This window comes from Ruditapes philippinarum, unplaced genomic scaffold, assembly GCF_026571515.1.
Source record: "Ruditapes philippinarum isolate M1 unplaced genomic scaffold, ASM2657151v2 ctg1585_1_1_1_1, whole genome shotgun sequence".
NCBI classification, from domain to species: Eukaryota; Metazoa; Mollusca; class Bivalvia; order Venerida; family Veneridae; genus Ruditapes; species Ruditapes philippinarum.
Genome location: NW_026864778.1, coordinates 122,327 through 140,772, shown reverse-complemented (window position 1 = coordinate 140,772; position 18,446 = coordinate 122,327). Strand labels below are relative to the sequence as shown.

At 32.5% G+C, this 18,446-nt stretch overlaps 1 protein-coding gene across 6 annotated transcripts in view; it reads right to left on the bottom strand.

Annotated features, from left to right (window-relative positions):
• Positions 1-18,446, bottom strand: part of LOC132726770 (huntingtin-like) — a 58,204-nt gene that overhangs the window by 22,617 nt on the left and 17,141 nt on the right. For all 6 annotated transcript variants that reach the window (XM_060712133.1, XM_060712128.1, XM_060712130.1 and 3 more), the window contains exons 12-35: positions 16,854-17,050; positions 16,490-16,591; positions 15,752-15,852; positions 15,008-15,269; positions 13,354-13,508; positions 12,605-12,747; positions 12,096-12,234; positions 11,366-11,562; positions 10,843-10,961; positions 10,462-10,647; positions 9,466-9,680; positions 8,962-9,037; positions 8,372-8,589; positions 7,866-8,014; positions 6,827-6,963; positions 6,470-6,586; positions 6,023-6,145; positions 5,150-5,355; positions 4,616-4,758; positions 4,117-4,348; positions 2,118-2,238; positions 1,435-1,538; positions 744-996; positions 335-411 (exon numbers count right to left, since the gene is read on the bottom strand). In XM_060712133.1, coding sequence (XP_060568116.1) covers positions 335-411; positions 744-996; positions 1,435-1,538; positions 2,118-2,238; positions 4,117-4,348; positions 4,616-4,758; positions 5,150-5,355; positions 6,023-6,145; positions 6,470-6,586; positions 6,827-6,963; positions 7,866-8,014; positions 8,372-8,589; positions 8,962-9,037; positions 9,466-9,680; positions 10,462-10,647; positions 10,843-10,961; positions 11,366-11,562; positions 12,096-12,234; positions 12,605-12,747; positions 13,354-13,508; positions 15,008-15,269; positions 15,752-15,852; positions 16,490-16,591; positions 16,854-17,050 — 3,772 coding nt within the window. The remainder of the gene's footprint in view (positions 1-334; positions 412-743; positions 997-1,434; positions 1,539-2,117; positions 2,239-4,116; positions 4,349-4,615; positions 4,759-5,149; positions 5,356-6,022; positions 6,146-6,469; positions 6,587-6,826; positions 6,964-7,865; positions 8,015-8,371; positions 8,590-8,961; positions 9,038-9,465; positions 9,681-10,461; positions 10,648-10,842; positions 10,962-11,365; positions 11,563-12,095; positions 12,235-12,604; positions 12,748-13,353; positions 13,509-15,007; positions 15,270-15,751; positions 15,853-16,489; positions 16,592-16,853; positions 17,051-18,446) is intronic.

The following is an 18,446-nucleotide window of genomic DNA, read 5'->3' as shown; positions in this document are numbered from 1 at the left end:
TGAATTTTGATAATGTAAAACTTGAGTTTCATAAACCATGTACAATCTTTTCCAGCATACTTAAACAACATTAAATATTTTTTTCTCGCATGAAATAAATATGGACTTAATTGCTGAAAGTGTAAGATTTATTAATACCCTCATGAAAGTTAAGCATTTTTTTTCAGGTAAATATCACACTGTGATTGTCAAAAAAGATAGAAGCTTTTATTATATTCTAGCAGAATTGCTTCACAGCAAGGCTCAGACATATATTCTGTTACCCAAAACCTCTCAGATATATCTATAATACATGTATAGTTATTATCAGCTAACAAGAGAACAAAGGATGTACTTTGAAATCAGTTTGTTATTCTTCATGAAGATTAGCAACTTGTCAAGGTCATCCAAAGGCAACTGTTTTGCTCTCTCCTGAAAAATACAACATAATTTAGGTCACATTGTAAACAAATCAGATGAACTTTTGGTAGCTACCTACATTAAATTAAGAACACACTATTAATGTTTTAACAGCATTTATGCCAGAGCCCCTTGACAATGTAGTTTATTGTGAAATAGATTCTAATGCAATAGGTCAAATTTTTATCAATTCTTCCAAAAAAAAACCACTTCACAATGTTCTTTAAACTCTCTGAGGCTCTCTAGAGCAACACCTCTTAACAACAACCAAAAATAATTGTCTCCCTAAGAGGTTTTGCTCTACAGAAGTTATACTGTATATGTGTAGTATAAGTGTGGTTTACCTGTGGGGATTCAGCTAGCAACATCTCTACCCTGCGACAAGCTATACTGTCACATGCTCGAGACACGGCCAGGTGGTGAGAGCAGAGAAACTTGTCAATCAGTAGTGTCAGTAACGCTCCACTTTGTGAGAAATGTATAGCATCCAAACACTTTAATGTCTTCCTAACTAATGATGGTTTAGTGACATCCTCCCAGCGGGCATGTATAGCTTGTATAAATAGACTGCTCGCAGCAGAATTCCTGTGTATTGCTCTGAAAATTAAATAAGGCAACATATAATTAATAAATAGCTATTATCATTCATCATGCCAACATTTAAGAAAGAAATAAATGTTATCATTTATCATTTTTTAAAAATGCTCTGTATCACTAATGCCAAATTGTATGTGCTTCGTTTTCTACATGACAATAACTTCAATTCAGTGTGCTTTTTGTATAACAATTTTGGGAGCTACATTACTAAACCATAACATCTGTAATTTAAAAGTACATGTACATCAATTAAAAACAAACCATTTCATCTTAAAAATAATCTTATTACACAAACAAATGTATTCAAAGAACTAAAACAGGTTTCATATTAATGTTTTGAATTTATGAAAAAAAACAATGATAACATGTATTATTTGGTAATTTGTCCTATTAAACAGATACAGTCAACTGTTTCTCTACATACATGTAGATACTGACCCAATAAAATCTTGTACAGGAGCCTCCTCTGACAGTTCAATCAGGTCTCTCACATGATTTATCAACACCCATGTCATATGTTCCGAGTCATTCAGGTTCTCACACTGAAAACATATAATACAGGAAATCATCTTAACTTCTTTAAAATCCTTACACTTATTGTCATAGGAAGATCATCAGACAAAATCAACAAATCAAAACAGTATCACTTCTAAAATGTTTTTTTAAAAAGCTATAATTATATAAGGCATATTTTGAATTTAAAAATACATGTTAATAATAACAGTCATGCAATTCAGTCTTTCAAGTGCTACAGACAGGAGATACAAATTCCCTCTCATTAAGGATGACTTTTTAACTTACAAGATTTATACCCATGTTGTCATTCTTGAAACACAATAAATCAAGGATATAAAACTAAACCTATACCGTTCAATAGATTATTTTATCAAATACAATATAATATCACCTTAGTGCATGATAACGGATTAACTCCTTTTAAAATGAGAAGGACTTAACCCGTTACTGCACTAAGGTGATGATACTAGTTAATATTAAATCTTTAGTAGCTGCAATTGAAGCCTAAAATTTTGTTAGGATGCTTAATCATTTAGTGTTTTTTTTCCAGCATAAATTGAAATATTCTGGAGTGTATATTTTGGTATAAAGTAGAAGATACATACAGCATAATCACAGAAGAGAATAAGTCCACCACGTCTCAATATCTCATCATTACAACACCTCTGTGTCTGTACAGTTTGTTGTGTGTCACCTAACTCCTCTAATGTCTTCTCATCCACTGAACTATACAAAATAAAATCAACTGTCATAATTGCTATGAAGAGTTTATAGTTTAAGCAGTAGAAATGTATAATATAAAAGAGTAACAGAAAATATATGGTAACAAAACACTTATGGATCAAGAACTACATGTCGTATTAAATCCTTCAATAATTCAATCCTACACACTTTTTCACATACTTTTTATCAAAAAGAGAGCAACTTACATATAAACTTACATGTGTTTGTTTTGCTACAGTATATAAGGTTTAATGCACAATTTAATACGAGGGCTGTTCAAAAAGTAATAGGACTGCAGTTCTACTGTTCACATTTTTTAATTTACGTGCACAATTTTTTAAGGTCATAATATCAGAACATATCCTCTATATACAGTGAAAAAATCAATAAAATATGTTTAAAAATAACGAGTCTGTGAAAATTTCAAATGACAAAGGGTACGCGACCCGGCGCACACTAACAGCACAATAGATGACGTTTATGACGTCGGAAAATAAAAACAAAATGTATCAAGCGTCATCCTTTCTGAAAGAATTCTCTCTAGTGTTCTAGATATCTAAATCATGTAACTTTGACCAGACCTCATATGTGGAGATGTAGCGAGAAAGAAAACAATCACATTCTTGTTCCACTTTCCGAGAAAAAAAGCCCGATAGCCGGCCACTCTCCGCTTTTCTCTTATTTTTGTATCTTATAGTAATCAATATAGATTAAACAGGCATGAACTTATGATGTTAATGAAAAAGCGATTAATAGAATTATTTTAAAAATATGATCGTACGTTCTTAAACAATATGATTATGTAAGTAAAATAACAATAGTTATCAACTGAAAAGTATACTTTCCTACTAGGAACAGCGTATCATTTTTAAAAGAAAATCGGGGAAAATATTAATAATTACCGTTAAACATTATAACATTAATTTATTGATAACACATATATCTAGATAAATGAAATAGAATTTTGTTTGAAACAAATCATTTAGGCAGAACTGAATCAATAGACCCGATGCAGAAATCAAACATGCCGGACAGTTTGTGGACTGTTTACCGTCGATCATTTTGTAGCGCTTTTTCATTTGACGTCACTAACTTCCCGTCAATTTCCCGCTATCATTCTCATCCTTTCCTGTTTGTGATTTCGTATGTGCAGTTTTTGAATTGTTTGCGCAAGCTGAGAACGAGTATCCTGATAGCCGATTAATTGTACTGTGTTAATTTTATGTTTTCATATGTATCTGAAGGAGTATCGCCAATTTGTTGGCAAAGTTTAACGATCGCACACATTTTCAGTTTTTTAACGAACGTCAAATTTCTACATTTAACGTTATGACCACTGCTGTTCAAAACTTGATGATTTAGCCATTTCATGTCTGAATGACGTCAAATTTGGGCATAATGTCACTTAAATATAATAAATTGTGTTGGTGGAATAAATGGGGAAAAAAGAAAATAAATTATGAATAAAATAGAAGTTCAACTAAGCTTCAATAACCTTTTTATGTGCTGCGCCGGGTGCGTGTTACCATGGTTATTCAATAACACAGGGAACACGCGTTAAGCATAAGAATTCAATATTTTTATGTTTAAATTGAAGAAAACATTTTTCGATCGCTGTACATATAAAAATATTCTAAATTGAATTGAATATGAAGATGCAAGACTCTTAGTCCTATTACTTTTTGAACAACCCTCGTAGTAATTCATTTATAATCAGGTGGTGTAAAAATGTGTATGTATTTTTGTAACATTATACCTGATAATATTTCTGTCAGGAAAAAAAACAACAATACACTTATTTCCAGACACATACAATGTCAAGTTGCCCCCATTGAAATTTTGATTATATGTAACCTGTAGACATGAAAACATGACACTTACCTTGAAGATGATGCCATGATATATTTCTTTGGTGTTTTCACAACATCACTCCAGAAACTCTGATCACTAAAGTTCAGTAAGATCAGAACATTACACCATTGTAAGGTCAAGGTCGGCTGTGTTACCCCTAGCAACAAGAACTCCTGGTTGATCGCTTTGATGTCATAGTAACACAATAGTGACCTTTGTCTTGTTTGCTGAACTGAGGCAGTTGCTACCCTTCTAAATGAACCTTGGAATATAAAAAAATTATTTTTTTACTAAAATTATTATTACAAAATTGAAAACACAGTCTGATAGACATACTACTTGACATAGAAACAAACTATTGTCAGAAAAAATATACACATAAAGTTACTTTTAAAATGTCTTTTAGAGCAATAGATATGTAATAAAGGTGTAAAAATCTATTTGTTTAAAAAATACATAGCTTCAACATAAACCACCTATTATTTTTCTGCTTATAGATCATGTTTGAAATAAATACAGTAAATCTTACCAGACTGGAACATGTGTGTGATGTACATGAGAAGATGAGACAGTTGTTGAGACAGAAAGTCACATGACCCATCACCTGACCCTGATTGCATGGATTCCTGGTTTATCGTTGAAACACAAAGACCAATAATCTGCAGGAAAAATCTGGAAAGCAAAACAAAAATCTTGTGAAATTTACAAAAAGCACCACCTAAAACAAAGCAGTATTTATTACACTAATTTTATGACTGTTTAGCAAATAATCTAAACTAGTGATTATCTTGTCATGTGAAATACTCTACTTAATTGAAAGTAGCAATTCTCTTGAAAAGTCAACTTCTCAAATTAGTCTGAAATGTTAATTTCACAAAAATTTGACCTAATGAAAAAAAAATCTCATTTTTCTGGATAAAGACGGCTTCAAATACCTCAAATTTATGTTCTGAGGAATAAATATAATAATTTACTGGTCAATAATTTTACACAAAAATTATCAATTATTCTGTAAAGTACTAAAATTCAAACAAACTAATCAATTAAAGAACGGTAATTTTACCTTGCCATTATTTCCTCTGGTGATAGACTGTCCACTACATCTCTATCCCTCTCTGTCACCTCTATATCAGACGTTTTTAATACATGCATTTTAAGTCCCAGCTCATGAATCCTTGATAGAACTACTTCCTCCTTGGTCTGTGCCATCAGTACACGTAATACAGACAAAACAAGGCACATCCAACGTGATAATCCTTTACAGTTGCTCTAGAACAATGTGTAAAATTATCTTTAATCAATTCTCAATGAGGATCAATTGAACACACACTTAACACAACATATGCTTTGTTTTGTTTGGTTTTATGGTGCACCAACACAATTTAGGTCATATGGCGCCAAAACAAAAAAGATGATTTTGGCTAATTTCGGTGTTACAAACGTAAAGCAAAACCAGGGGTGAAAATCAACTCACCTGCTACAGCTAAGAGATGCATTCATTCAAGTAATTCAAACCTATTTGGTTGACTCTTGCTATCACACAGGTTTAAACAGTGGCTGCAATTCTAATGCCCCAACCTGTTAAGGCAACCCCTCAACCACAAGGTTTGTGTCAGAACCTTTATATACAGGTATATTATTTCTGTATCAAATGTAAAACACAGACAAACATACATATGTCTAATGTTTGCTGGTTTTATTTCATAATAAGGAATGTAAACTACCAAAAAATATACAATATAAATAACTAAAAATGTTACCTGCAAAAGAACATACAATGTTTGCTGGTCTCATTACTTAGGAAGAATATTAAATACAAAATAGCATATAATGTTTTATGACAAGGAATGTAAACAACCAAATTACAATGTTAGCTAATTTTTGGGTTTTATTTTTAAAATTACTTAAAAGGAATGTAAATTACAAAACAACATACAATGTTTGCTGGTTTCATTAGCAATGTCTTCAGGAGGATATCAACAGGTCGGAACACAATAGGAGCCACTGATTCAAACAATCTGTGTACAACATCCAGGGCAACCTGACCATTCAAATCAATCTAAAAATATAAATATCATGAATCAGTGATATAGATACATAAAATTCAAGTTGATATATTTTCCTATGTTGACTGATACTTCCCAATACAATACTGTCATGGCAAACTCCTTTAGATAAAATCAGTTACAACAATGTTGCATTAAATTCTTTATATAAGGTATACCATTCATATTTGTTTGCATCTATGTGAAGAAATTTATAATTTACAACTGTCTAATATGCATGTTAGTATATCATACATGGAAGTGTATTACAATTTTCAATTACAATTATATACAAATTTGTAATAAAGTTACATTGTATGTTAAGTGTAATAATGAACCTGTTGTTTAGCAAGCGCAGGTAGAACTGTATCAGTGACTTGACGTGACAATCGTTTCCATCTCTCCTCACTCTCCCTGTGACATTGTTGTAATACTATCACAAACATCTCTATAGCCTGTAAATATAATATACATACAGTCTTTATGCTTGTATATTGCCTGAAAATTCCCAACATTAACCCTCCAAATATATGTATAAATTCGGAATTAATATGGTTATAGTCTACAGTGAAAAGAGTGTCTAAAAATATTTCAATTAAATAATATATCTTTCGATCTTGATCTTTTTATATTCTTATATTCCTTTTATATTCTAAGGTCAAATTATGTTCTATCAAAACAAGAGAAGATAATACCTGGTGATACTGTATAAGTCGGAGTAACATAGACACAATGACCTCCCTTTGTGTCTCTAATTCTTTACTGATATCAGACTTACTGGCTCCCCTCAGTAGAAACAAGTCATGTACAATAGGTTGTAGGGCTGGTATTGCTGCAGGAAACAAAATAGAACAACTCTTGATGTATTTATACATATTTTACAAACCAAAAATACATGCTCTTTATAGTTTCATTATTATTTGAATGAACACTCATACCTAAGCCTGATTCTACATGTACCCATGTGACCAATGCAGACCAAGATAACCTGGCATATCTGTGTTATCTATTCATGTGCATTGTTCACTCATCTGTCAAGTTTCCCTACAATTGGTGAATAGTTTTGTCCATATTGAGAGAAGGTCAAGTCCTTTTAAGATATTTAGGGTGGTTAATTATGCTGTTAAATATTTCCAGAATTCTACTTCTAAAACATATACACAAAACACTTCACATGAGAAAATTATAAGTCAGTGAAATCAGGCTATTTCCATTCTTTTCATTAAATTCTTGTATGTTTCAACAAAAAGCTAATATATTCATTATCTGTACTTTTCTTTAAATTCACAATAACTTACACATGTATATGACTAAAAATATATATTCACTTTAAAAAGGCTAAATCTGGATGAACAAGACTTCATAAACAAGAGCAGTAAGTAGAACAATGTGCTCGACTCTTCTTAGTGCTCCATGGTAAACTAAGACCCTGGATAATGTAGCATTTTCCATGTTCATATAGGGCCATAATTCGGTCAAAAACCACATTAGAGTTATGATTCTTGGAAAGTGACCTCTTATGCTCTCAAACAAGTGTGTGAAGTTTTGCCCCGTTCTCTGAAGTACTTTTGAGGATACCAACTTGCATGACGAACTTAACCAAAGTATGATATCAATGCCTGGGTGAATACAATAGTTCTCCCTAGTCTTTGAGTAGTCAAGCTAACAACATATTTACCATGAATGAACAGGTCAATGTCACCTATCATGAGTAATTAGGTCAAGGCCACATACCATGAGTAGTTGGGTCAAGGCCACTGGCCATGATACCATCACAGAGCTGTATTATTTTTGGCATGGTTATCACCGGTTTACTGTGGAATTTCTCGTAGGATAACATCACTAGGAAGTTAAATATGTTTGGTACAAGTGTATTTGATCTCCTATAATACAAATAAAAATAATAGTTATCAGAACAATTATATCTTGAAACAAATTAACACAATTGTTTTACTGTCCTTATCCTTTAAATGCATAAGAAAATAGTTTTCATCAAAACTAATTTAGCTATTAAGTTTCAATAACACAGTTTGCACACAGCTCTGTTTTGTCATTCACATTGTCATTTTACAAATAACTTGAACAAAAGTATATTAACACAGATATTATAGTATTAAATATTTCATTTCATATGATCAAAGTTAAATAAAATCAATGTGAGAACACATTTGTCATGTAATAAAATGTAACAATAAATCTAACTTACAGTAATAAACAATAATGAATATAAGATATTTTACCTTATCTGGCCTTCCTCTATATACTCAAACTGTTTGATAACAAACCCAATGAAGACCTGGTCAGAGTCTAGCAGACAATAGTTGACCCTCAACTGTACCAGCTGTGCTAACAGGTCCAGCACCTGTTGCTGTAGGGGTAAGGAACTTGTCACCGTGTACTGCTTCAATGCTTTTATCACTAAAGGCTCAAACAGACGAATGTAAGCAGCAATGGCAGTCTGAAATCACATACATTTATCAACAATGACTTTTTCTTCAGTTATTTTTATTATTATTATTACATAAAAATAATCCCAATTCAATGTTCCAAAGGGATAATGAGAGTAAATTCTCTGTAATAATTAAATTCCAACAATATCAGCAACATGAGATCAGCCAATAGAAATACTTTTCATAATATATAGATGTAAATTGAAATCCTAAAGTAATCAACTCATGAAAACTTACAAACAAAATGTTTAAATTGACAGCAGTCTGATTTCAAAGTATACATGTAGACCATATATGACCTAATAGTACATAATATAAGGTTTTAAATTATTTTTAGGTATAAGATGTGAGTATAAAATGTAGCTGTAAACAAGCCTTACCTTGTCTGCTTTACTGCTAGGTTTTAAGATAGCAGGAACTTTTCTCTCAACACATTTCTTAAGCCAGGTCAAAACTCTGTAAATTTACATGTATATTACAATATGTATCTGACTATACATGTTACAAAATGCCACATATGATGTTATAGTTGTAATTACAGATCAATATGATCTCACTGCATGCATGATCAAAAATCTACCGTGCTTCATTTACACTATTTCTGTTTGCTTACTTTATTCCTATGACATATAATTATATTGCAAGATTCTAGTAATCTAATGGCAAGTATAGAAAAATACCTTGAAGAATAAGATACAAGAGGGTTGTTAATGAAGATGAACACAAGTTATTCATGTACATATCATGAAAGACAATCCTAAACCATCAACTGTAATATCCTCAGTAAATTAGGGTATGCACTACATGTTAAAAAATTTTGTCAAGTAGGAAACTAAGCAAATGGTTGTGAAATATGATATTAATCGTGACTTCAGTATACTCACCCTGTAGTGTCCTCATAATCAGGACTGACTGCTTTAATGGCGGCTGCTGCCAGTGCCTGTGTAAACTGAGAGTATGGTTGTGTAAATGTGCACTGATACAGACCGTCCTTGTTACCAGACAGTCGAGTTGTCTTCCCTTGTTTACGAGGCAAGTTCTGTACCTGATGTTCTTCCCATTGACTACATAAGTTCGTTCCAAATAAGGCTTTCAGTAACTGTTTAAGATTATAGAAATAAGTACATGTATAAAAAACAATTTCTACAAACTAATACTTTCAGTTTAAACTACAACTATTAAAATTTATGAGAAACCTTTCCTGAGAATTGCTTGTATATGATAAAATAAAAATTTGTTTGGTATTATTTCACTTGTTTTGTGCTTTGTTTAGCTCATTTTTCCCTTAAAGTTTAATATCCACATATAAGATGTTTCAAAAATGTCCTATCTTCCATAGGTGAGTTTCTCAAGTGCTTGATTAATCTTTTGTAGTATTTAGAAACTGAAAAATAAGAACTCTCAACGCTGATATTGTGACAATTGTAATATAGACTACAACATAAATGAACTTCAAAGTCGCTACCAGTATATCTTTTATTAAATCTTAGAATTACAATCTGTCCTGATGAAGGTCAAGTATTGACCAAAACGAGTAGATATAAATAAAATATTATTAACCTGTCCTGGTGATGATGTGTATTACTCTTTTACGTGAACTTATATTGATAAATTTATTTGATTCTATGCTTTTCTTAAGCTACTGGAACCAAAAGTTATCATCCTTTGCCACCAGTATAGAGCCAGGCCAGCCTGCACATCTGTGCAGTCTGACCAGGCTCTATACTGTCGGCAGCTCAATTTTTGTATTTTGTTATTGAAATCCCTTGAACTTTGAATGGACTGTTTCAAATTCAAATCTGGACACATCCATTATAGAAATATAGGAAGTTAAGGGTTAGTAGAAAAAGAGTACACAGGTTTTGTAAAGGACATATTACCTGTTGAACACAGAGAACAGTATCTGTAGGTTCTAAAGTTATAGTTGACTTGAGATAATTGAGAAATTCCTCAGCATATTTGCCAATATCGGACAAGGTGGCAACTTCCAGCACTTGTGATAACACATACAGACTCGTCTTTAACATCGCACAAAACTTGTCAGTCACTGAGAGGTCCAGTGAAATCTGTAAAGAAAACAATCATAACTTAATATAATAGTATATCACTACAACTTTTGATAATCCAACACTTGCTTTACCATTCCTAGTAGCAAACAAAATAACAATCTTCAATAGACAGGTTATAAGAATTAAACAACACAGTGATCTTTAAATATTCTTAACTTGCCACAAAATTTATATAAGACACAACATGTTTACCTTATAGTTTGAGTATGCTCCTTTCAGTACTTCATAGAACTTGACATAATGAGGAACAGTGTAAAAAGTTCCGAGACCATCTTTCTTGCTACGTTCTTTCTCTGCTTCTTTCTCTTTTTCTGAAATTTCATGATCAAAATCTACAGAAACCCTGTAGGACCTTTTCAATGTTATTTCAGTTGTGTTTTCAACTTATCATAATAAAGTAAACATCACTATATCTGTATCATCACTTATTATACCGTAATGACAATCATATCCACATGACAGGCTTTTAAATTGGTCAAAGTTTATTCCTATTTTTGTTGACACTTAAACAAGAAAGTTCTTAGGAATTTTGTTTTTTTAAGTTCTCAGGAATTAAACAGTGTAATCAATAATCTTTTTACTTCACTGGATGGTTCTAGCAGACTAGCATTATAACATATGCTATAAGACAAAGTCATGTAAAAACAACTGATAGGAAACAGATGGGTAAATTTATAGATGTAAGATTGAACATACAGCTCTAACAAATATTCACCTTTTTGTGTAGGTTTTGCTGTGCTTTTAGCATCCTGGCTGGGGGTGTTGGGTGCTGAAGCTGCCTCTTTCTCCCCTTTAGCCTTACGTTTGATTGGGCTCAAACTTGGAGCAGTAGGCAGTGAAGGTAAGGCAGTTTTCATCTGTGGTGGGCCTGGTTGCTGCTCATCTATCACATGAGCAAATGCATTCAATATCCTGTAGACATGAACAACAACAAAAGTATATTAGATTGGGTGATTTAAACTAATACTGTATGGAAAGTATTGTTCTAATTACATTATAGTTAATACAATTAATTCTGCAAAGCAATGTATTAGTAATCTGCACTACAATGAACTCTTTAGTATAACAAGAGCAACACATGCAGTGTTAATGCTTCCTAATAAGGAACCAATATTTATTATAAACATTCTAAGTATACAAGGGAGATAACTTCTAAAAATACTGTTTTCAGGATCATGCCCTTGTCTTACAACTGTTCCGTGTCACAGTAATCAAATAAAACTGTATTTCAAGTTTCATTTTGATACCTTTTAAAGTGTGTAAAAAATGGACTAAATTAAAGTTTTAGCACGACAATGATTATTAGGACGCAGATGCAGCGATCATTATAGCTAGACTTTTTCTTTAAAACAGACCAGCTAGATCTTTTTTATATTTCTTTGCTTTTAACAGCAATGTTACGGCATACAAATGATATCAGAATGTATAAGTTTCCAATTTTTTACCTTGCAACATGAGTAAGAAGGTGATCAATCAGTGGTACTAGCAGACGATTGGATAAAGCTGACCACACCCCCTCCTCTGATTGGCCATCTGATTTTTGATGATCAATATCTTGATTCTTAAGACATCTATAAGCACTCCCTGTAAAAGTCTTCAAGTATAAATTTTGTAACTGACAATAATAGATTCAAACTTCTTTGCTGTTAATAAAAAACTGTGTGATCAAAACAAGATTAGAAATGTAGGTCTCAGTTACCAGCCCTTGTTTTAATAAGTTATCGGTATGCAAATTTTCAAATATTCAAGAATATTTAATATTTTCCATTCTGTAAATAACTTATCAAATATAGATGTGACTTTAAGCAATTCATTGCACTTAGTTATAAAATAAGTTCCCAAATCTTACTTGACTCATTCCAACAGACAAATAATTCTTGCCATAAGTTAAAGACTGGTTTTAGATTGAAATCATCTATAAATATACATGTATATGTATTGTCAAGAGTATTACCAGCAACAAGATTTCCTGCAAGTTGAAGGACCATCTGATGTGTGGTAAGGTCAAGGGTCACAGATGAGGAGGTTAACAATGATAGAATTAATGGTAATGGACCACCACCTGTACTGCTGGTTAGTTCATCCAGGCTAAATGTACTGAAAATAAAATGTAACAATTCTCAAAAACAAAATATATAAACAGTTATAAATTTAAGTGTTAATGTAAATAAGCATAGCCAAAAGGCAAAAGCATGCTGTAATGTACTTTCAAGTTAACTGAAATGGGAATTATGAAAGTAAATCCACTTCTTTATTCCTTGAGAAACAAAAAGTAAGAAAGTTATATGGATAGCTTCTATAAATGAAAAAATCTAACTTATTCAAGATTAACATATCTTAAGTAACCTGCTAAAAAATACATAAGCACTGATGCAGATTGCTGGTTTATTCATAAGGTAATGTGAATTCATTTAATTCGGTGGACATGAAATTTTGTGGTTTGTCACAAAGAACATTTTTTGTGGGTACTTAAATTTGTTGACTGTTCATTCTTCAAAAAGGTAAAATGTAAATAATGTGATGCTAAATAATCTTACAGCAGAAGAAATGAAATTTTGTCAGATCTTAAATACGTGGATTGACCTGGATAGACCTTCACGAAAATTAGAGCCTCGCAAATAATAATGATTTTGCAGTAACTGTCAGTTTCTTATTGAATAATTATAAATAAAACTACAACATTTGTGCATCAAATAAACTGACCTAGATCCACTCAGTGACCTTGTTGGAGGTCGTCTATATTTACTTGTTGTTTCTTTAGGAAGTAAAGGTACCGGAACAGCACAACCCCAGGCATGTGGATAACAACTAGTCTCATACACCTCGGACAGCATACACAATGCTTGACAACATCCAGCCTGGAATAACAAAATATGGTGATACAAGAAGCGCCACAATGCGACGAAAACCAGGTTTTCAACAACCAAGTTTTAATGTGACAGCAATCTATAGGTCAAAGTGCACTGAAGTTATTGAGTAGAAGCTAAAAATTCTATTGTAAGCAAATGACCTTGACCTTGCTCCAAGATATCTTAGTGGCAATCCAAAGCTGCAACTCAGCAAGTTTGGTGTCAATAGGTGAAAGCAAACAAGTTATAACATGAAAACTAAATACATTAACCTTTATCACAGACACCTTGGTAGCAATCCAAAGCTGCCTCTTGATATAAGCTACCCATTCATCAAGTTCGGTGTCAATAGGCCAAAGCAAACTCAAGTTATTGAGCAGAAACTGAATTTCTATTTTTAGTATCAGTGACCTTGACCACTAACCACTGACACCTGGGTAGCAATCCCAAGCTGCCTCTTGATATAACCAACCCATACACCAAGTTTGGTGCCATTAGGCCAAAGCAAACTCAAGTTATTGAGCTGAAACTGAATTTCTATTTTAGAAACAGTGACCTTGACCTTGATGACAGTTGCCTAGGTAGCAATGCCATGCTGCCTCTTGATATAAGCTACCTACACACCAAATTAGGCGTCAATAGGCCAAAGCAAACTCAAGTTATTGAGCTTAAACTTAATTTCTATTTTTAGTTACAATGACCTTGACCTTGATCACAGACACCTGGGTAGCAATCCCAAGCTGCCTCTTGATATAAGCTATCCATACACCAAGTTTGGTGTCATTAGGCCAAAGCAAACTCAAGTTATTGAGCAGAAACTGAATTTCTATTTTTAGTAACAATGACCTTGACCTTGATCTAGCAATCCCAAGCTGCCTCTTGATATAAGCTACCTACACACTAAGTTTGGTGCCAATAGGCCAAAGCAAACTAAAGTTATTGAGCAGAAACCAAAAGTTGACGCCCGACTGCCTGCCCACCCGCCGAGTTTGGCATTACAATAACCCGGTTTTCGTTGAAAACCTGGTTAAAAATAACTATGTGGAAACTAAAATCTTTTTCAACCAATCATAATTTAAAATAAACAGAAACAAGCTCTATTTGCACATACATCATATTATGTCAACAATGATTATCTGTTTATATGAAGATCACACTCTTGATGTATCAGCAAATAAATCAGTAATCTAACAGGTTGGATGTATTTTGCTATCTGGCATTGTGTAGTGTTTTCCACTTCTTAAATTAAGTTGAGAAAATGCACAGCATGAGCTTAATTAATATTTAATGGTTTTAAAATCATTCCAATTCAGTGATTAATTTGAATATAATTTTTTGCTTACTTTTTCATCAATTTTTGATTTTCTGAATATACATGTATTATCAACAATTTTGTTTGTTCATCTTTTTTTAAAAAGAAGTGCAGCTGGTACAAATTGATAGTTTAAACTTGGAAGATTTAAAATAAGACCAATTTACTCATAGTTCAAAACATTATAATTCCTTACAATAAGATATTTTGATTTTGCCATGTTAAGTTTTTCCATGAGAGATAGGACCAGTCTGGACAGGACACTTTCTACATTAGATTGTACAACCAGTCGAGGTGTCACATGATACGGTTTGACCAATCCCTGTACAGGAGGTGGAGGCTGCTGGCACCAGTCATGTAATGTGGGAACCAGGAAATTGTCAATGTTATTCCTTGTAACAGCAATAATAGGGTCTTGATGAGGGTAATCCACTGGATAGAACAACTGCTTCACCAATCTGTAACAAAAGATAAAGTTTATATTCAGATATAGGGAAAGATATCTACTACTGTCTACACAGACACTTCATCTAAAACGTTTTCACAAGTCAACTCTAACCACTACTCCTTCACCCCAGCGAATAGACTTTGTGTTATGGATTTCAAAATTGTTATGCAGAGACTGTCAAAAAGTAAAATCCTTGCTAAAAGCCCAGGCAGTGAGATTTGGGCATATTGCCATCCGTTTTACTCAAGCACAAAACCACTGCATTGATCGTGCAGGTCAGGGACAAGCAAAAACTTTTGTAAACATCGTGTATAAATGTATTTCATTTAATGCCTAAAATCTTTTAGTTCAAGAAGTGTATTATAAAGTAAATCAAAACTGGAGAAATATAGCACACCTGATTCAATTATTCATGAATGTGTGAATATCATGTCAATCTTATCAACAGAAGATATCTAATTGATGTTATCTAAATATGAGTAAAGACAATACCTAACAAGAGTGTTAGCAGCAGATTTCCTCACTCTACCATCCTCATCTCCTATATACACTAACACTATTTCCTCCAATATATGATCTTGTAAAGATAGTGGCTGCATTAAAACATAAAACTTGTACAATCAGAATGGTATCTTATAACAAGAGATATTATATGTTCCTGACTGAATGGAATTGCTTTTCAGTACAAACAAGATGAGCATAATATACATTGTATCTACATTCATATAGTTTTCACTTTATTCAAACATCTCACTTGCTTAACAATTATAACATACACAGGTATCACAGATAAACTTACATTGTATTTTGAATTAACATTAATTGCAAATGTGAAATCAAATAAAAAATGCAGATTTCTTCTCCATCACTTTTGACAAATTTTCACAAATTGCCCAGTCAAATCTATTCATAATCATATTTAAAGATCCTGTAACTCAAATCTTTATTGTTTTATATCATAAATCTGATGCTCAAATGAAGATTTATCAATATTATAAGTTCAAAGATGCATTATTACAACAAGCAAGACCTTTAATTATTTACAATCAATATAAAACTGGCTTTTTGTTTAAAAGTGTTGTCCCGTCATGGCAATCAGATGTTTGTTTAAAGTAATATTACCACAACCCATCACAAGCTCTCTGTCTATTGACTAAAAACATACATTGGATTAATTTTTAACATTGAAAGAATCAAAATCATGATATATTATTCTAAAGTAGACAATACCCCTAGGAATTGTTTGTGTCCAACTTTTACAGCACCACAGGTATGCTCTAGATGTCTAATAACCATAAAGTCTAAATTCTTCACCAGATCCATTACTTCTACCTGCAAAAAATAATAACAGCAAAACTATATCACAAGGAAAACTAATTACAACTTCATCAAAATATATAGTCAAAGGAACTGTTCACCTTTTCTGTGTACAAACAGCACTATTTTGTGGGATGCTTTTTTAACTTGCTTATTACAAATATCTGTGACTAAAGAGCAAAAATATAAACTGCAAATCAATTTCACACACACAATAGTACAAATTATTAAACACTTAATACTTATTGCGTTTCTATAAGATAAAATAATGACTTACCTTCACTAGCCAGTATGAGTTATTTTTCACTTGAAGAAGTTTGAGCAAAGCTTTGATAGCCAGGTAACCATGGTTACTGTGTATAAGTTTAGGTAGACATGTTGCTAGGGCAGACACAGCAAGCCTTGCTGCCACAGATGAGGAATCTTCTGTTATAAACAATAATGTCTCTACCAGGCTCGACAAACATAAATCTCCTGAAATATGAGGAATCTTCTGTTATAAACAATAATGTCTCTACCAGGCTTGACAAACATAAATCTCCTGAAATATGAGGAATCTTCTGTTATAAACAATAATGTCTCTACCAGACTCGACAAACATAAATCTCCTGAAATATGAGGAATCTTCTGTTATAAACAATAATGTCTCTACCAGGCTGGACAAACATAAATCTCCTGAAATATGAGGAATCTTCTGTTATAAACAATAATGTCTCTACCAGGCTTGACAAACATAAATCTCCTGAAATATGAGGAATCTTCTGTTATAAACAATAATGTCTCTACCAGACTCGACAAACATAAATCTCCTGAAATATGAGGAATCTTCTGTTATAAACAATAATGTCTCTACCAGGCTTGACAAACATAAATCTCCTGAAATATGAGGAATCTTCTGTTATAAACAATAGTGTATCTACCAGGCTTGACAAACATAAATCTCCTGAAATATGAGAAATCTTCTGTTATAAACAATATTGTCTCTACCAGGCTTGACAAACATAAATCTCCTGAAATATTAGGAATCTTCTGTTATAAACAATAATGTCTCTACCAGACTCGACAAACATAAATCTCCTGAAATATGAGGAATCTTCTGTTATAAACAATAATGTCTCTACCAGGCTTGACAAACATAAATCTCCTGAAATATGAGGAATCTTCTGTTATAAACAATAATGTCTCTACCAGACTCGACAAACATAAATCTCCTGAAATATGAGGAATCTTCTGTTATAAACAATAATGTCTCTACCAGGCTTGACAAACATAAATCTCCTGAAATATGAGGAATCTTCTGTTATAAACAATAATGTCTCTACCAGGCTTGACAAACATAAATCTCCTGAAATATGAGGAATCTTCTGTTATAAACAATAATGTCTCTACCAGGCTGGACAAACATAAATCTCCTGAAATATGAGGAATCTTCTGTTATAAACAATAATGTCTCTACCAGGCTGGACAAACATAAATCTCCTGAAATATGAGGAATCTTCTGTTATAAACAATAATGTCTCTACCAGGCTGGACAAACATAAATCTCCTGAAATATGAGGAATCTTCTGTTATAAACAATAATGTCTCTACCAGGCTTGACAAACATAAATCTCCTGAAATATGAGGAATCTTCTGTTATAAACAATAATGTCTCTACCAGGCTTGACAAACATAAATCTCCTGAAATATTAGGAATCTTCTGTTATAAACAATAATGTCTCTACCAGGCTTGACAAACATAAATCTCCTGAAATATGAGGAATCTTCTGTTATAAACAATAATGTCTCTACCAGGCTCGACAAACATAAATCTCCTGAAATATGAGGAATCTTCTGTTATAAACAATAATGTCTCTACCAGGCTCGACAA